Raw genomic sequence first — 17923 nt, forward strand, 5'->3', positions numbered from 1 at the left:
TGGCAGTGCAGGGCAGGCCAACTACTCCACCGCCAAGGCCGGCGTGGTGGGGCTGACCAAGACGGTGGCGCGCGAGTGGGGCACCTTCAACATCCGCTGCAACGCGCTGGCCTTCGGCCACATCAACACACGCCTGGTGCAGGCCAAGGAGCGCGGCGACAGCATCCTGGTGGACGGCGAGCGCGTGCCGCTGGGCATCCCCGGCGCGGTGATGAAGGGCGCCAGGGTGGAGGATATGGTGGCCCTGGGGCGCAAGGGCAGCCCCGAGGAGGCGGCCGGGTCCATGCTGCTGCTGGCCAGCCCCTACGCCAGCTACATCACGGGCCAGAGCCTGGAGGTGACCGGCGGCGGCTGGCTGTAGGGCCGCCCGAGGGGTGGCGTGGAGGGGGATGTCCCCTGCGCCAAGCGTGACCTCCAAGGGCTCCAGGGGTGCTGGTGCAGGAATTTTCAAAGCTGCGGTCTCCGCCAATGCCCAGAGCCTGCCGTGGCATCAGACCTGCTGCTCAAATGCAATGGGCCCTTCTTTCCGAATTGAGCCTGGATGTGCTCTGGCCGGTGCCTTGCTGGCTGGGTGTACACCTTCACTGATAGCAATGGCATTGTCCGACTGTCATGACCAGCAGATGCTGCCCTGGAGTTGCACACGCGATGCCCGCGTCCTCAGCCCCGACCCAGAACACCCCTGCGATGAGCCATTCGAGGCGCGTGCCTCACGCCCAGGGGTGCACAATGGGCGAATGCATGCGCGCGGTCCGGGCGGTCGCCGCCGTGCCGGGGTCCCCGGACCCAGCCCGGGCGTCTTGGGGGCAGAGCAGGGCGGCCATGCCGGCCCCGCGGTCCCGCGCCGCACGCGCCGCACGCTGCACCTCGCTCTCTGCGCCGGCGGCGGGTGCGGGGCCGTGGTGTCTCACGCGCTGGGCCGGCGACACCCACCGCTCGCTGGCGGCCCCGCGGTTCCAGTAGGCATCCTGTCGAGAGGTTGGGGCTTGGGAACATGGGCTGCGCAGGTGCGCAGAGGGTTGGGCGGTGGGGCATGTCAGGCTCTGAGGCAAGTTCCAAACTGGGTACCCATTGCCAGGGTATGGATGCGCCCCGCGTCAGCCCCCCACACCTCTGCCTTGTAGTGCTCCAGCGCCAAGAGTTTCTCCTCCTGCTCTGCCTTGGCCGACTGGGCTGTCCGCCTGAGGCACTCGGCGCGATTCACCTCGGAGTTCCTGGTGCTGTACATCCGGCGCATGGCTGCCTGCAGAAGGGGAGGAGGGAGCCGGGCTCCAGGGTGGGAAGGCATGGGTGAAGTATCTGCAGGGATCAACCGCCCAACCTTTCATTCATTCCTTTCTCCGAGCTGGATGCAAACCATACCTCCATCTCTGGGGTGAGGTTGTAGGTGGTGGTGCTGGCGGACCAGGGAAGCTGGGTGAGGGGCGGCCTTCCAACTTTGGACGGCTGTGATGCCCACTCTGCCTCGGCCTTCACTGCAGCAGCCTCTTCCTTCCGGCGGGAGGCGGTGTGCGCCTCGAGTGCCTGGCGTGTCTCCAGCCTGATGGCGGCGGGCGTGATGGGGGCTGAGATTGAAGAGCTGTGTTGGGGACTGGTCGCAGCAGCCACAATGTCATCCAGGACATCAATGTCCCTGACATCTCGGAACGAACGGGCGTGATAGGCAGCATGACGCACCTTGCTTGCTGGGCTTCATGGGGGAGGGCGTACATGCTCCTGTGGAGGCGTGCCTCGATGCCGGACAGCTGCTCTTGGCGAGCCTTCAGCCGGGCTTGAGCTCGCTCATGCTCACGCTCCGCGGTCTCCACGTTGGCCGTTCCAGCCACCCCTCGGTGGGGGGTCCTCAATATGCTCGGCCGGTGATCGGTGGGAGCCAGCATTGCGCAATATGTTGGGGCGTCAGAGGTAGAGGGATAACCCACCGGAGTCGCCTTGGGAACACCACCTGCTTCTGAGCGGTCTGGGAGACACTCAATCAGACATTAACTGTGAATTTTATGTTTGAGGACATGTTGCAAACCACCTTATCCGGTAATCAATTCGTCGCGTCAGGTACACTGACGATTTCGAATTCCGGAAACCCCGGGGGAGGAGAAACCCGGGGCTCAACCCTAACCAGGGTGTTATGGTATAGTGGGTGCCAGAGATGCCCCTGCAGAACAGTCACAATACACTGCTGTTCATGAAAGAGCTGATTCCATGTATGGGCATCATTCAATAATATGTTTTGGCACGAGCTGCAGCTTCGACTTACATACACAAATTAGCCCTCAACACAGGTCAAGGCACCAACACAGACTTCAAAGCTGCACTTAGAGGGCGTAAAGGCCCCAATTTGGTGCAGAGTCTCTGAAAATGATTTGGGTAGTCGTGGTTTGCATGTGGGGTGGATCCATACAAACCCACACATCGGAAAAGCACGTGCGCACGGATCTTCATGTGCAACTGATTCTCCAGTCACGGCCTCCCCGCACCTGATGGGAGGTCTGCCTCCACCCCGGGCCCTCGTTCTACTATTAATAGGTTATTTCTTCTCATTATAGAGATTGAAGTTGGATAATTCGGCTATGACGGCTCTGATTGCCTGCACCGGTCTTCACCGGCCAGTCTGCCATGGAAGTCCATCAAGCATTACAGGACGGGGAAGAGCCAGATATAATTCGATCCGTCTATCGGCAATGTGAGGAGAAGAAGGGGCATTCGGCGGCTCCATGCGTGTCAAGTCGGCGCTTTAGTCTGCTTGGTATAGTTTCATGCTAGCAAGCTGTGCAAGTAGTCCATGCGATACATTCATTCCATCTCGAGCAGGGCTTCAGCAGCACCCTCGAGCCCTGCAACCACACCAGACGTTGATCGGCAGCTGGAGTCACTGAAGCTGGCATCCAGTGACGCGAGTGTGCCTCCTGCCGAAGTGTTCTCGGCCATGATGGAGCTTGAGAAGTCCAAGCAATCAGTAAGATGTCAGGGTGATTATCTGGCAAGCTTTACTGCTTGGACACAGTCGTCTGCGGCAAACTGAATCAGCGAAGGTATTGATAATACTCCAGGGACCTTGCTGTGCGCAGAAACTCTCAAAACCTCCGCTTCCTACCGCCCCAGACTAGCGATTGGGAGCGGCAACTGAACGAAGGGGACGAGACTGTGCGGCACACCTGGCGCCTCGTCTTTGCCTCCACCTCCAAAGACCTCGAGAAGGCTCGCAAGACGGGGACAGGCGGAGGGAACGTGAGTAATGGTGTGCGGAGGAGCTCTCAGCCTTGCTTTTGTTAATGATATGCATGGGTGGATGGAGGAATGTTTCAGTTGCAAATGCTTTACCTTGTCGACTCCCTTTAAGGCTGCCAGAATGCCGATTCTCCATGACTGATCTATTCAATTCCTGCAATGCAATGCAGTACTTCCCCATCACGGCTGTTCAAAGCTGGACGCCCGCGTCCCGCACCTTCCAGAATGGCGTGTTCTTCGGCAGGATCCTGTCGCTCGTTTTCGTTGGCCCCTACGCCACAAAGGGGGTGAGTGGGTGATTTGTTTTTACCCAGCATTTATTGAGACAGAGCCATCTCGGATCTGGGTGAAGTCATTCAGCGGGGTTGTTTTGCACCTGGACAGTATCGTAGTCGCCATTGTACACCTTCATCAACTAGGCGTGGCCCAACACTGACTGCAGAAGAAAATATCCTTTGACGTCGAAAAGGTGCGCCTTCGGCTGGGCCCTTTTGCCTTTTCCATCCAGCTGAAGAGGCCCGGGCTTCAAGACTACACGTGCGTCTGAGGTTTGACTTTGGTGTCTTGGGGATGGGAAAGCGCATGGTGGCAATAGCACCAGTGGCCATTGCAGTTCACAGTGATGTACTGTAGTTTGGACGAGCCAAGAATAGCCTGAGCCTGGTCGAGGCCTTGGGTCCTGAGCTCTCTTCTCACCGCTCTCCCGCCCAACCCCTACAGGACTTTCTCCCCAGATCCCAAGAGTCCCTTCTTCCTTTGCGTCTACGCCGACGACTCGGTTATTGTGGCACGCGGGAGGGGCGGCGGCATCGCGCTCTGGGTCAAGCCACTGCCAGAGTGGGAGCTGGCAAATGGCATCGAGTGGGCTTGAGGAGTTGGCCGCACCTGGGACGTATTGCCATTCCCAACGCTAAATCCGGATTTGTCGGGCTGTATATACCCTGCATCTAAAGCATGCTGTGCATCGTCTTGATCCCCCTTGCAAGCGATGTCTGTTGCAACCGCCGTCGCAAGTCCGTACAGGTGGCAGGCAGGAGGGTTCCCCCGTCACTCACTGCACTCCTATCAAAGCACCTCATTGCATGCTCATGCCGCCATCGATGCTGATGACCTGGCCAGTGATGTAGCCTGCAGCGGGGTCTGTCAGCAAGAACTTGACCAGACCAGCCACCTCCTCGGGCTTGCCGTACGTGCCTATTGCATGGTGGCGAGAGGGTCTGTGTGCATGCATGTAGGCGCAGCTCTGCATGTGAGGGTTCTCACATGTGAGACCCCATGGGGCGGCTCCAACGTCTGCACTCCCCACTCCCCTCCTCTTCTTAACACACCCCGCCCAACCGCACACCGCCCACCAAACCACCAGCGCACCCAGGGGGATCTTGGCGAGGATGGCGGCCTCAACCTCGGAGGACAGCACGCCCGTCATCTCCGACTCGATGAACCCGGGCGCGATGGCGTTGACCAGCAGACCCCGCCCCGCAAACTCCCGGGCCACGGAGCGCGTCATGCCGATGAGGCCCGCCTTGGCGGCGGCGTAGTTCACCTGCCCCGCGTTCCCAGTCAGCCCCACCACAGAGGAGATGTTGACGATCCTGCCCTTCCGCTTCTTGGCCATGACCTTCGTGGCGGCCTGCGTGGCGTAGAACACGCCCGACAGGTTCACGTCGATCACCGCCTGCCACTGCTCCGGCTTCATGCGCAGCATCAGCGTGTCCCTTGTGATGCCCGCGTTGTTGACCAGCGCATCGATGGTGCCCCACTCCGATACGGCGGCCTGGATCAGGGCCTGCGCGTCAGCCGCCTGGGGAAGGGGGAGGGGGGGGAGATGAGGAGGTTGAGAGAGGGAAGAGGTGAGCGAGGAGGATGCCCCCGACCGACACGATGCGGGCATCATGAGCGCGAGTTTAATCCCTTCTCAAGCCCGAACAAAGGTGGCTGTAAGAGAGTCCTGGGATGGAATGTTTCCCAGGCTCCCTGGACCAGCCCGGCCCAGGTTCCAGGTCTGCTCCCCAGCCAAGCCAACCTCCTCCCCACCCCTCCCATACTCTCAGCGCATTGCACCGGCGACACACCTTGGCGAGGTCGCCCTTGACCACAATGGCCGACCCGCCTAGACCCTCGATCTGGTGCGCCACATCCTCCGCCGCGGCGCTGGAGGCGGCATAGTTGACCACCACGCGCCCACCCGCGGCACCAAGTCGTAGCGCGATGGCGCGGCCGATGCCGCGGGAGGAGCCGGTGACCACCGTCACGCCACCCTCCAGTTCTGTGCCGGCGAGGGGGAAAGGGAGGCAGGGGTGGCGGTGACCTGCCAGGCCATGGGCATGGATGGGACATCCACCTGTGCTGAAGCCATCTCAGTCCGATGCACACGATCCTGGAGCACATCGCACCTTGCTGAGCGGTCTTGGCGGGGGCATCGACGGCCTGGGTGGCCGCCGCCCGGACATGAGGCATGGTTGGCAGCTTGGGCGCCCTGAATGCCCGTGCAGTGAACATGGCTTTTGCGCCGGGACTGTGCAGCTTCTGGCCGGACATCGCGCCTACGAGGACATGTAAAATGAGATGAAACCAGGATCCAGCGTGCATACATGGGGTTGGGCGCCCAGGGGCTCCCTGCGGCCCGCCGGAGTGCCCCGCACACGTCAACACCCCAGCTCACCTGCCGGGGCCGTGGCATGGAGGGTGACGCTCGACATCTGCATGCTTGCCCAACGTCTGAGATACTGGAGGACTGGCATGAATGAGAGAAGGATGGTCCTGCAGGCTGCCTGCCAGATTGCATCACAATTACTGCATCGACATGGTGAAGGGGATGACTAACATGACTACAACAGCAGCTGCAGCTGTATCGGTCCATAATGCAAACCAGGGGTGCTGGGAAAGGGACATCGCATGCCAGCATGGCCCATGAAAATCGAGTGCGAATGCGGCTACGGACATGGCTAGAGCTTCATTGGCAGCTGGCAAGGCAGCCTAGCAGCTGAGGTCAGGATCAGGGATTGCAAGGGGACATTGGTGCTCCTCGTTCGTTGACATCCATTGTCTCTGGACACATCCTCGCCTATGACAAGCCTCTAGCACTGCACCTTCCCCTGGATCCTCTGGAAGTCCTTGACGACGCCCCCACGCCGCGCTTTCTTGGCCACACCTGCCTTGGCCTTCAGCTGAGCGGGTGAATCAGTCGTCCTCACAGACTCTCGTTGCCTGCACAAGCTCCAGGAATCGTTGCCAGGTGCAGCAGCAGTGCTGATGCCAGAGCTGCTTGGGGACGATGGGCCATGGTGGGGTGATGTTCCTTCTTGTACTTCGAGCGTCCCATTGACAGGGATTGCAGCTGCTCTTCATCGTTTCAGGGACAAACGAGGTGCAAATCCGCCGGCTCCCAAGGCTTTCCAAAAGGGGTTCTGAGGATGTATGAGCTTTCATGGCCTCGACCTTGGGAATCTCCTTGACCCCCAGATCCACTTGAGCGCCGCACATGCATCTGCTCTCTAGAAAATACCCCTTCTTCTTGTTCCACTGCGCCCCCACAACCCCGTGTCCGCTTCGTGCCCTCGTCTGTGCCAGGTGGATTGGGCTTAGGCGAAGCTTTTGGCATGGGGGCGGCTCTTAGCATAGGTGCGGCTCTTGGCATGGGGACGACCTTTGACTTGGACGTTGCTCAAGTTTTGAGCGCACAACCGGGCAAGAGAGGGGTTCTGGTGGAGCTTTTGGGCTGGTAGGACGATTAAACGCCGTGGGACCTTTACCACTCATCCTCAGACCACTCCTCATCCGAGGATAGCAATCCCTCCTTGTACCGCTCACGCCTCTTCCACCAGGATCTCTCCCCCCAGGACCTCTCCCGGAAGAATGGGCGGTAATACGGGCGGTGCGGCGTCTGGGAGCGAAGCCTCTTCACTGCAGCGCTCTTGGCGGCCTGCTGTGCCTCCAGCGCCTGCCGTGCCCTGCAACAGTGTTGAACACAGGGTGCTGGATAGCGCAAAGAACCAAGCATCACCTGGCCTGTGACGACGCCGAGGGTTGCGCTGTGGCAAGCAGACAGACAGATCAGCATGAGCCCTGCCTCCTCCATGTCGTCCAAGGCACGCCTTCAGAAAAGCTCGCGACAGCAAGGCACCCCCTCCCGCTCTTTCCTCGTACCCCACAGCCACACCGCAGCGCACTTGAGGCCGGACGCGTCGCGACCCACGGCGGCCACCATGTCCACGATGCCAGACAGGAGGGGAAGGGGCGAGGCTGGCTTGCGGCCCCGTGCCTGCTGCATTGCTGCAAGGTCTGCCAGGCTCTTTCCCAGCTTGTCTGCCACTTCGGCAAACATCTCCCGGATAGCTGTGAGGCCGGGAAGTATGCGGGGGGCCAATTGCCAACTGAGAGGTGTGACACATCTCCATGGGGCAAGGGTGGAGTCGAGGCCTAGGGGGGATTGCACCGTCAGCCTAGCAGTCAGGGTAGTGCTTGCTCTCTGTCACCAGCTCGGGTGCTGGCAGCTGCGTCATTCCCATCGTCTTTCCAAACTCCACTCTACACTGGACAGCCTCTGCCCCCTCGCCGCCAGACCCTGTGCATGCAAGACTCAGGACCAACCACAGCCCTGCACCCGATTCAACCTTGGATCTCGTAGCTCCCTGCACAGATGTCCTTGCCCATCTCTTGCGGGTCCTCCACGGCAAGCAACCACCAGCTCCGGTGGTCCTGTCATGCGGTGGGAGCTCGTGGATTGTGACGGATGGTCGTGCTGGAGACTTTCTTAGGTCGGTTCTGGCCTAACCTCGTCCCACCCTGGCCAAGAGAGTGTTGGCAACAAGCAAATTCCGTGGGGGTTACTTTTCCAATGCTTCGTCATGGCCCTTCCAGCACAACTTTCCACCACCCACAACAATGCCGAAGAAATGCTCTCCACCTCCTGCAATCCACCACTTGCACACCAGAGTCCAGGCATGTAACTTCTTGCAGATGCCACCCCGGGCCGGCGAAACAGCCTGATGCTTGTAGCGGAAGGCATGCCCAAACATGTTGCAGAAGCCCCACAGCAGCCGCCCCAGGTCCGCCGTGCTGGACCCCCGGGGGGGCGGGGCCGGCATTCATGCCATTCAGTCTCGCGCAGTGTAGGTTGGTCAGGAAGGCGAACACACTTTCCATTTCCAAGTTCAGATCGCCGGGGGCCGGGGGGACCCCGCCCAGCTTGTAACCCTCACTCTGTAGATATGCCAGCACCTTTGAGCAACAAGGTGAGAGGGGGAGAGGAGGGGAGGGGGGGGGGGGGGAGGGGGGCGCGTGCGCGCGGGTAAGACACATGAACGTCTCTGCATCAAACGGCAGGCAGAGCTTAACCAGCGTGGATGTCTCCAAATACCATACTCCGCTCCTCCGTGTTCCCCACCCACCCACCCACAGGCGCACCATGTTGCAGAGGGAGTAGGAGGAGATGCCGCCGGTGAATACCTGGTTGAACCCCTTCTGCCTGAGCAGGGCCTTGATCACCAGACACAGCGGGCGCAGCGGTGGCATCGCCAGCACCTGAGCGCGAATGTAGCGCGCGGCCGCCGCGCCGTTGGCCGTGCCGAGGGAGATGTCGACATGGAGGCCGCCGGCCGCGGCCATGCAGCACTTGATGATGGGCACGCGGGCGTCGATCAGCTCCGCGCGCCCCTGCAGCAGCTTGGTGGCATGCAGCGCATCCAGCAGTTTCTGCAGCAGCTCCACTTTCTGCTGACGCTGCAAGAGGAACGTGGGGTTATGAATAAAGGGTGGGGGTGGGGGGGTTGAGGTGGTCGCACCCGCAGCGGAAGGGGCCTTGTGCATGATCGCATGCAGAGGGTTCAACAGGTGGAACAGGGGGCGGGCCGGAGGGCCAAGCCCCCTGGGTGTGCATCGGACTTCGCTCTGGTATTCCCAGACACGGGCATGCAGATATGAAAGCCAGAGGCTTGCACAGGCCACTGGCCGGGGCGATGCCAGAAGATGAGCCATGGCCATCACACTGTTGTGCAGAGGATGACTCAAATCCATTTGGGGTGGAGTAGGTGCCACAGGAGGTCCCCTCCCTCATTCACCGCCTTCCACAACATGTGCGCTCAGTGTACCTCATGTCCGGAGAACCCGGACCCCGCCGTCTGCAGCTCGGAGCCGACCCCCAGGATGACCACGTCCAGGTCGCCTCCCGGCAGCGTCAGTCCCGTGGCCTGTGTGTGTCCGAGGTGTGCACACAGTCGCTGGTCACGCCGTCTGCAGTCGACGTCCCGCAGACATGCAGCTACGCCCCACTGTGGCCACGTATCGCACTTGACTCCCAAACAGCATGGTCTGGGAGTGGGGCCACAGGCGCATCGCCACCTCCGCCAGGCTCCTCAGGGCAAGCTCCATGTCTGTGAGCAAGATGGAGAAGTAGGAGGAGTGTGAACCAAGGGTTGGGCTGTAGGACAGCCAGGAGCGGTGCCGGGGTGCCCCGCTGGGTGCAGGCGGCAGGGAACCTATCTCCGCCGCGGCCCATGAGGCGGGGGTGGTGAGGAATACCTCACCTTTCACCTCCCGCCGGGTGGGCGCGGCCTGCCGTGCAAACCTCAGCACCTCGGCATGCAGGGGGGTGAGAGTCTGCTGGCCCCCACCAGCTGCACTTGATTGGCGAGGGTGGCCACCAACGCTCTCGTCCATGGCTCCCCCTCGAGCCTCGGCCGGCGCCGCGCTGCGCCCCACCCCCGAGGCCCCTGGTCCTCCCACACCGCCGGGCTGGGGCTGTGCTGGCACGCTGGCCAGAATGGGTGCCGAGGCGGAGTCGCTGCACTGGGAGCCCTGGCCCTCTCCGATGGCGGGTGGCGTCTGGAAGTCGGGCACGGTCCAGCGCTGCAGGGCCATTTTGAAGATGGTCAGCGCCTTCCTGTACTCCTCATCCGAAACGGGGTCGGCGGCCTTCCCCGGCTGAGAGGCAGGTGGCGGCACGCATCGGAAAGAGGTCCTGGTCATGTTCAGCACCAGCAGACCGGTCTGTGCCAGTAGTGCGTGGAGTGACGGTGGGGCCAGGCCGCGGGGACGACGCGCGTGCCCTTGCACTGAGCTCGCGCGCCGCAGGTATCTCGGGCACCCTAATCCTCCCCGACATCCCTCTGTGCCCCCCCCCTTGGGCATCGCCTTGGTATGGCCGCACCTGCTCGCCCCTCGCCACGATCCCCTTGATCCCCTCCTCCAGATCGCCGAGGAGTGTACGGTCCTTTTGCACCACCTCCGGCACCAGGTCCATGAAGGCGCTGATGATCATCGTGCGTGGCAGCTCTTTGGGTGTCGAGAACCTCCGAACCAGGGCCACCAGCTCCCGCTCCTCCTCCGCATGGGGAACCCCGCGACGCACGGCCTTGTCTGCGCGCGGACGTTTCGCCGCGGGCGGCCCCGCACGCGGCTCGGTCGGCTCGGCGACGGCTGCTGGAGCAGGGGTGCCCTGCGCCGCGCAGACGGCGGCCTGCTCACCTCGGTGGGCCGGCGGCTGCTCGACCTCGCTCTCCGCGCCATGCCTCGGGTTGGCAGGCGCCACGTCACCCAGCGCGATCCAGTGCCTGAAGGAAGGCAGGGCCTCGCTGATCACCATCCTGAGCGAGCCCCTGGCCAGGCAGATGTCCAATGCGGGGCGCGCGGTGCGGCCACACATCGCGTGCAGTCGTCCTCCCAAGCCTCCCCAATTCAGGTCTTCCAGGGTGGTCCCGGGTGGGAACCCCTCCCACAGCCGCTGAGGGGGGAGGAGGGAAGGGGGGGATCCCAGGGGGAGGGGAAGGAGCCGTCAGAGGGCGATGCGCACCGGTGGCGTGGGCGTGCTGGCCACCAGAGGCAGCAGGCTCTTGGGATCAGGGCATGGAGCAGTGCCATCGAGGGAGGACACGCTGACCCCCTGCTCATCCCTTGGTGGACCCAGGGCCATGAGAGCGGCTGGAAGGCATCGAATGGCGTAAAACAGTCAGCCCTGGGCGCCTGCGCGGGAGCACTCGTGTGATTCCCGGCTGCCTTGCATACAGACGCCCCTTGAACCCCACGGTGGGCACTCCATGCCTAGACGAGGGAATGGAGGCCCTCCGCACCTTCACAACTAGACCAAGAAGCGTCAGACCGGCCTCCACGGCCCAGTCCGGCAGCTCATGGGGCTCTTGTGGTGCCGGATACAGAGTCCACGCGTTGACCAACCTATCCACCTCTGCCTGGCTCACCACGGGGAGCTTGCTCAGCGTGTCAGTTTTGCTAAACATGCTGGAACCCACGCTCCCTACCCTAGTCTCGCTCGTCACAAGGGCCACGCTCGACATTCATGGAGCCATCAGAGGCCGGATTATCTAGGGGGACTCGTGCCCTCCGGGCGCGGACTATGCGTGTCCACTCTGGCGAGCCTGTGCAGTCCTGTGGGACGCCCGATCACTGTCAAAGCACTGCTGTGAACTGTTTTACACCAGGACACCCATGATCCGGTGGATTCCTTGGATTGCATGTCGGGGCCAAAGGCTCCCTGCCTCATGCAAAAATTATCGGGCGCGAAGTCATGGCTTGCATGAACCCGCGCATGTAATAGCTTGCTTAATGATCACGGCAACCCTCCCAATGCGTGCAGCATGGAGACTTCAGATGGATTATTCGTGATGGAAACCAGATATTTGTCTCCACATGGTGCCGCCTGTGCAGTCCAGTGACCTAATCGGTGGCCGGGAGTGTGCCGGCTAAGTAGGTTGTTCTCTGTGAGATTCATGCGCCCCTGGAGGGGGGCGCTGGGAAGCAATTATCGCGCTCTTCGAGGTGCAGGAGCTGCAGTAACAGCCCCGCAGTCCTCTCTGCAGGTCGAATGGAGGGCGAGATCCAGGTGCTCACAAGCTGCTTCTCCCCTGAAGGCGCTCGACACCCACAGGCAACCCCGGCCGACGTACCCACCCCAGGATCGAACGGGGCCACTATTCTACATCCCCCTTGTTATCCCCAAGTGAGTGTTGGGGCGTGTATCACTGAGACCCTCGTTCAGCAGTCGACGTAAGTCTGGCAGGGGTTCTTGATTCGGTTAGGATAGGTCGCGCCTATATTGGCATGGGCACCCAGCTGGAGGGGATACTGAATATATACAAGGGATGCTGGAGGAGGGACAAAGCAGGGCAACATGCACTATGAGGCTCGTTTGCAAAATGGGTAGCAGAAATGGGATGGGTGTCATTGGCAATTGAATAGGCAGCCTAGGGGCAGAGGTGAGGGTTGGCGCTAGCAAGGGTGCTCCTTGTGCGCCAACATCTTCCAAACCTGGACTCCCCAAACCTATGACGAGCCCCTGGCGCCGCCTCTTCCTCTGCGCCCTCTCGGAGAACCCCTGGCGCCGCCCCCACGCTGCGGTTTCTTGGCCACACCTCCCTTGGTCTTCAGCTTTGCGAGCGGAGTAGTCTTTCTCGCCGGCTTTTTCTGTTTGTGCAAGCTCCAGGACTCCTCAGCAGCATGCCCGGCAGCAGGGCTGGTGCCAGCGCTGCTTGGGGACGGAGGTGGATCTGGGTGCAGATCTTGTCCTGCCAATCTTGCGATGCATGGACAGAGACAGCAGTGCATGCCAGTGCATCATGGGACAGTGAGGGTGAAGGTCCTCCTTTACCTGTACAACTCCAGAGACATCACGTAAAGACACGCGGAGCCCTTGAGCTCCGACCTCAGGACCCGCCCTGAACCCCTTTTTCCTCAAATAGCCGCACAAAGCACCTGCTCTCGAGGAACTGCCCCTTCTTGTTGCTCCACTGCGCCTCCACAGCCCGGGCCCGCTTTGTGCCCTTGCCTTTGCCTCCCGAAGTGGGCTTGTGCGCGGCACTCGGCTGGGGCGTGGCTTTTGGCTTGGGACCCGCTTTCCCTTTAGGCGTGAGCCTGGGCAAGGGCGTGTGCCTGGAGGAGCGCTGGGGCTGGTAGGGCGTCCGGCCGCTGTAGGGCCTCTCCCGCTGCTCCCCCGAGGGAGGTGACGGCGACCTGAGCCGCTTTCCCCACTCCTCCTCCCAGGGTCTGTGCCGGCCATACGAGCGACGCGGCGACTGGGAGCGATACCTCTTGGCCTCGGCGCTCTTGGCAGTCTGCTGTGCCTCCAGCGCTCGCCGTGCCTTGAGGCCGGACGCACCACGGGCCACCGCGGCCACCATGTCCACGATGCCAGGCAGGAGGGGAGGCGGCGAGGCCGGCTGGCACCCCCGAGCCTGCCGCTGCGCCGCAAGGTCCTCCAGGCTCTCCCCCAGCTTGTCTGCCACTTCGGCAAACATCTCCCGGATGGCTCGGATCTCGTAGCTCCCTGAACCGATGTCTTTGCCCATCTGTTGGGGGTCCTCCACGGCCAGCAGCCAGCCCCGGTGGTCCTGCCTCCAAGGCCCGATCTTCTTGCAGATGCCGCCCCGCGCTGGCGAAACGGCCTGGTGGCTGTAGCGGAAGGCGTACCCAAACAGGTTGCAGAAGCCCCACAGCAGCCGCCCCAGGTCCGCCGTGCTCGCCCCGGGGGGGCCGGGGCCGGCGCTCTCGCCATGCAGCCCCTCGCAGTGGAGGTCGGTCAGGAAGGCGAACACACCCTCCAGCTCCGAGCTCACTTCTCCTGGGTCCCCGGGGACCTCGCCCAGCTTGTAACCCTCGCTCTGCAGATAGGCCAGCACCTTTGAGGAAAGGGGTTGGGGGAAGGGGATGGTGGAACACAGGCTTGCCCTGCCAACCTGAGGCAGGCAGGCAGCCTTGGGGCCAGGGAACTTCCCAAACCCTCGGACAGTGCCGACTCTTTTTTCCCCCCACCCACCCACATGCGCACCATGTTGCAGAGGGAGTAGGAGGAGATGCCGCCGGTGAATACCTGGTTGAACCCCTTCTGCCTGAGCAGGGCCTTGATCACCAGACACAGCGGGCGCAGCGGCGGGATCGCCAGCACCTGAGCGCGAACGTAGCGCGCGGCCGCCGCGCCGTTGGCCGTGCCGAGGGAGATGTCGACATGGAGGCCGCCGGCCGCGGCCATGCAGCACTTGATGATGGGCACGCGCGCGTCGATCAGCTCCACGCGCCCCTGCAGCAGCTTGGTGGCGAGCAGCGCGTCCAGCAGGTCCTCCAGCAGCTGCACCTTCTGCTGGCGCTCGCGTGCTGAGAACCCCGAGCCCGCCGTGTCCAGCTCGGAGCCGACCCCCAGGATGACCACATCCAGGTCGCCCCCCGGCAACGTCAGGCCCGTGGCCTGACTCCCAAAAAGCATGGTCTGGGAGTGGGGCCACAGGCGGGTGGCCACCTCCGCCAGGCTCATCAGGGCACGCTTCATGTCTCCAACCTCCTGCCGGGTGGGGGCGGCCTGCCGCGCAAAGCTCAGCACCTCGGCATGCAGGGGGGTGAGGGTCCGCTGCCCCCCACCAGCTGCACTTGATTGGCGAGGGTGGCCACCAACGCTCTCGTCCATGGCTCCCCCTCGAGCCTCGGCCGGCGCCGCGCTGCGCCCCACCCCCGAGGCCCCTGGTCCTCCCACACCGCCGGGCTGGGGCTGTGCGGGCGCACTGGCCCTGTCCTCAAACACGTCCAGGGGCAGGGGGGCTGTCTCGCCCGGGGTCGCCCCATGGTTCGACGGCGCAGAGCTGGTCTGGGCCGCCCCGGCCCTCTGGTCTTCCGGGACGGAAGCCGAGGAGGGAGCGCCGCCCTGGATTGCCTCACCATCCCGGCGGGCGGGTGGCGCCGGATGGACGGCGCCCAGCAGGCGTTGCACCGCCAGCCTGAAGATGGCCAGCGCCTCCTTGAGCTGCTCCTCCGGCACGGGGTCGGCGGCCCGCCCGGGCTGAAACGCCACCTCCGCGTGGCCGCCGAAGGGGCCGGGCCTGCGCACTGCGAACAGTCCGGCCTGCGGCGGTGTGTGTGAGGGGGAGGCGGTGGTGGCGGTCGGCCGCACCGACGCCGCCCATGCCCCGTGCGGGGCTGATACGCTGCGGGTTTCCTGGGATACCCTCCTCACACTGCCCCCCCACCCCCCGAGCATCCCCAACGTTCATCCAGGAGGACGCCGCCCCGGCCCCGGCCGCACCTGCTCTGCCCCGGCCAAGATCCTCTCGATGCCGTCGCGGAGGCCCTTGCTGACAAGGGGGTGCCCGTGCGGCGCCCCCGGCGCCAGGTCGCGGAGGGCGCGGGGGAGCACCTCGTACGGCAGGACCTTGGGCGCCGCCAGCCCCCGCACCAGGGCCACCAGCACCCGCTCCTGCAGGGCCAGGGCCGCCTCGTCGAGCGCAGGCATGCGCCGCCACTTCTTCCCGGGCGGCCCGGCCGGCGGCTCGGCCGGCTCGGCGACCCCCGCAGGGGCCGGGGCGCGGTGCGCTGCGCAGAAGGCGGCGTGGCTGGCGTGGCGGGCCAGCTCCTGCAGCGCCTCCTTCACCACGTCGCGCTCCGGATCGAGGGGGGGTGCCGCGCCGCCCAGCGCGATCCAGGGCCCGAAGGAGGGCAGGGTCGCCATGCTCAGCGAGCCCCGGGCCATGCAGGCCTCCAGCGCCCGGCGCACAGAGGTGCCGAACAGTACGCGAAGTTGTGGGTTGGTGTCGAGCTTGTTGTTCAGTCTGTCTATGCCGGTGCCGGGTGGGAATCTCGCCCACAGCCTCTGGGGAGGGGTGACGGAGGGAGGGGGTTGGGATTGGAGGGGCGTGGGCTCTCGCGGGGTGTGTGCTTCAGTCAAACGGCTGTCAGGGCCAGCAGGGGCGGCAGACTCCGGCGGAGCAAGCCGAGGAGGAGTCCCATTGAGACGTGGCTCGCTGACCCTCTGTCAATCCCCGGCCGGGTCCAGGGCCAAGCAAGCGACTGCAGGGCATCCAATGGCGTGCAGCAGGCAACTGTGGGTGCCAGCGCAGGAGCACTCCCATGGCACCCGGCTGCATGGCATGCAGGGTCTGTGCACCCCACGGCAGCCACCCAAGGCCACCACCAGGAGAAGTGGTGAACGGCGCACCGCACCTCTACGACATGTCCGAGCAGCGTCACAGCCGCCTGCACGGCCCACTCCGGCAGGACGCCGGGCGTTTGCGGCGGGTACATGTCCGCAAATCGATCCACATCAGCCTGGGTCACCTCAGGGAACTCGCTCGTGATGCCGGCCTTGCTGCGCTTGCGGCGGCCTGTGCTCGCCTCCCCAGCCTCGCCCGCCACGAGGGGCTCGCTCGCCACGAGGGGCTCGCCCGCCACGAGGGGCTCGCCCGCCACGAGGGGCTCGCCCGCCACGAGGGGCTCGCCCGCCACGAGGGGCTCGCCCGCCACGAGGGGCTCGCCCGCCTCGCAGGCCTGGGTCGACCCGCCGGCCTCGCTCCACACAAGGGCCAAGCCCACGACGTCGGCCGCAGGCGTTGTGCCGGCCGATTGCGCGCCAGCGGAGCTCCTCACCGGGTCCGCCGAGCTCGCGTCGTCGGACGCCTCCAGGGCGCTACCCGCCCTGAGCTCAGTGGCAGGGACGGCCAGTGCCGCCAGGCGCGCGCTGATGGCCCCCGAGTGCCGCCTCAGGTCCGGCACGGGCTTCCCAGCGGCGGCCAGGGCCTGCCCAGTCGCAGCCAGGTCCAGCAGTGCCTCCACGAGCACGGGCAGGGCGCTGTCGCCCTTTCCGGCCCCCGGCCCGGCCCAGCCGGGCATCACGATCATGTTGGGGGCCTCGTCTGCCGCCGCCTTGTGCGGCGAGTCGTCGATCAGTAGCACCTGATCCAGGCGGGGGAAGTGGTGCGCCAGCGGCTTGACCGTGTCCCATGGGTTGCCGCCCCGCGCTGCGATGGCGGCCGCGCTGGCGGGCTTGCAGTGGTCCCGGGTCAGCACCAGCTCGAAGAGTTGCGCAGGGACGGCCTCGGGCCAGGCATGGGCCCGCATCGGGTCCTTCTTGGAGGCGGCGCCACCGACGTCGTCGCGTGCCCTGGCCTCCTCACTCGCCCGCCTGGCGAGGAGCTGCTGCAGCGTGTTGCTGACATTGGCGTGCACCTTCTGCACCGAGTTCAGCACGGTCTTGCGGGTGCTGGAGGTGAAGATGCCCAGCCGGTAGTGGGGCAGGAGACGCAGGATGTGGATCAGGCCAGGGCGCAGGTCGAAGGAATGCTGCCCCTTGCCCCCATACTGATGCTGCAGCAGCACGCCGTTGAGGTCAAAGAGCAGGAGGGGCCGCGAGCCCTGGACCTGTCGCCCCAGGGGGGAGAACTGGACAACAGCCTGGGAGTGCTTTATCCTCTTGTGCACCTGCTGTGAGGAAGACTTTGGGAAGGCACCGTCGCTGGGGACCTGGCTCAAGAGGAAGAGGGCCAGGAAGAACCCCTGCCACCACAGCAAGCAGGCCTCCTCGGGGGATGGCGCAGTCACACTGCCCTCTTCGGCTCCATGCTCCGGAGGGAGATGGCCTGTGGCCCGAGCCCTGCTCAGCATCGCACCTCAGATGCTGCCAAGTGCCGGTCGTCCCTCTTGAGAGCAAGCGTCCCTGGCGGGCCCACCGGGAGGACGTTTCCCAGCTCTAAGTCGCCATCCCCTTCATCCATGGATCCATCAGAGGCCAAGTAATCTGTGGGGAGGTCATGCCCCCCAGCAGAAGCCCTGCGGGTCATTGTTGGCCAGCCGGTATGGCCCTGTCGGGCGCCCGATCGGTTTCCAGGCACGAACGTGGGATGGCTTTACATGCTGGCACCTTTTTTGTTATTTGTTTGAATAATTGCATGGGGTCATTGCTCTCATTTCGTTATGAAGAGCACATTGGGCGCGA

At 63.9% G+C, this 17923-nt stretch overlaps 5 protein-coding genes across 5 annotated transcripts in view; 1 reads left to right on the forward strand and 4 right to left on the reverse strand.

Moving 5' to 3' along the window:
* Positions 1 to 361, forward strand: part of F751_1955 (3-oxoacyl-[acyl-carrier-protein] reductase FabG) — a gene marked incomplete at both ends in the record, with an annotated part of 2496 nt that extends 2135 nt beyond the window's left edge. Inside the window, one exon of the mRNA XM_011399662.1 lies at positions 12 to 361. Within this exon, the coding sequence (XP_011397964.1) occupies positions 12 to 361 (350 nt within the window). The remainder of the gene's footprint in view (positions 1 to 11) is intronic.
* Positions 362 to 710: 349 nt separating this feature from the next.
* On the reverse strand, positions 711 to 1880 carry F751_1956 (hypothetical protein; the record flags this gene model as incomplete). Its single annotated transcript, XM_011399663.1, has 4 exons — positions 711 to 968; positions 1112 to 1243; positions 1363 to 1540; positions 1678 to 1880. The coding sequence occupies 4 exons, from the start codon at positions 1878 to 1880 to the stop codon at positions 711 to 713; spliced, it is 771 nt and encodes a 256-aa protein (XP_011397965.1).
* A 2420-nt stretch (positions 1881 to 4300) lies between these two features.
* On the reverse strand, positions 4301 to 5724 carry F751_1957 (3-oxoacyl-[acyl-carrier-protein] reductase 3, chloroplastic; the record flags this gene model as incomplete). Its single annotated transcript, XM_011399664.1, has 4 exons — positions 4301 to 4419; positions 4594 to 5011; positions 5298 to 5491; positions 5619 to 5724. 4 exons carry the CDS (start codon positions 5722 to 5724, stop codon positions 4301 to 4303), a joined length of 837 nt encoding a protein of 278 aa, XP_011397966.1.
* A 1597-nt stretch (positions 5725 to 7321) lies between these two features.
* Positions 7322 to 11456, reverse strand: F751_1958 (Poly(A) RNA polymerase protein 2; the record flags this gene model as incomplete). Its single annotated transcript, XM_011399665.1, has 8 exons — positions 7322 to 7560; positions 7839 to 7923; positions 8620 to 8946; positions 9315 to 9413; positions 9514 to 9596; positions 9867 to 10212; positions 10373 to 10945; positions 11292 to 11456. 8 exons carry the CDS (start codon positions 11454 to 11456, stop codon positions 7322 to 7324), a joined length of 1917 nt encoding a protein of 638 aa, XP_011397967.1.
* A 1422-nt stretch (positions 11457 to 12878) lies between these two features.
* On the reverse strand, positions 12879 to 17049 carry F751_1959 (Poly(A) RNA polymerase protein 2; the record flags this gene model as incomplete). The annotated part of the gene is made up of 6 exons (XM_011399666.1): positions 12879 to 13850; positions 13988 to 14586; positions 14878 to 15061; positions 15587 to 15805; positions 16156 to 16326; positions 16579 to 17049. 6 exons carry the CDS (start codon positions 17047 to 17049, stop codon positions 12879 to 12881), a joined length of 2616 nt encoding a protein of 871 aa, XP_011397968.1.
* Positions 17050 to 17923: the final 874 nt, after the last annotated feature.

The sequence above is a fragment of the Auxenochlorella protothecoides genome (genome assembly GCF_000733215.1).
Source record: "Auxenochlorella protothecoides strain 0710 unplaced genomic scaffold scaffold18, whole genome shotgun sequence".
Classification (NCBI taxonomy): Eukaryota; Viridiplantae; Chlorophyta; class Trebouxiophyceae; order Chlorellales; family Chlorellaceae; genus Auxenochlorella; species Auxenochlorella protothecoides.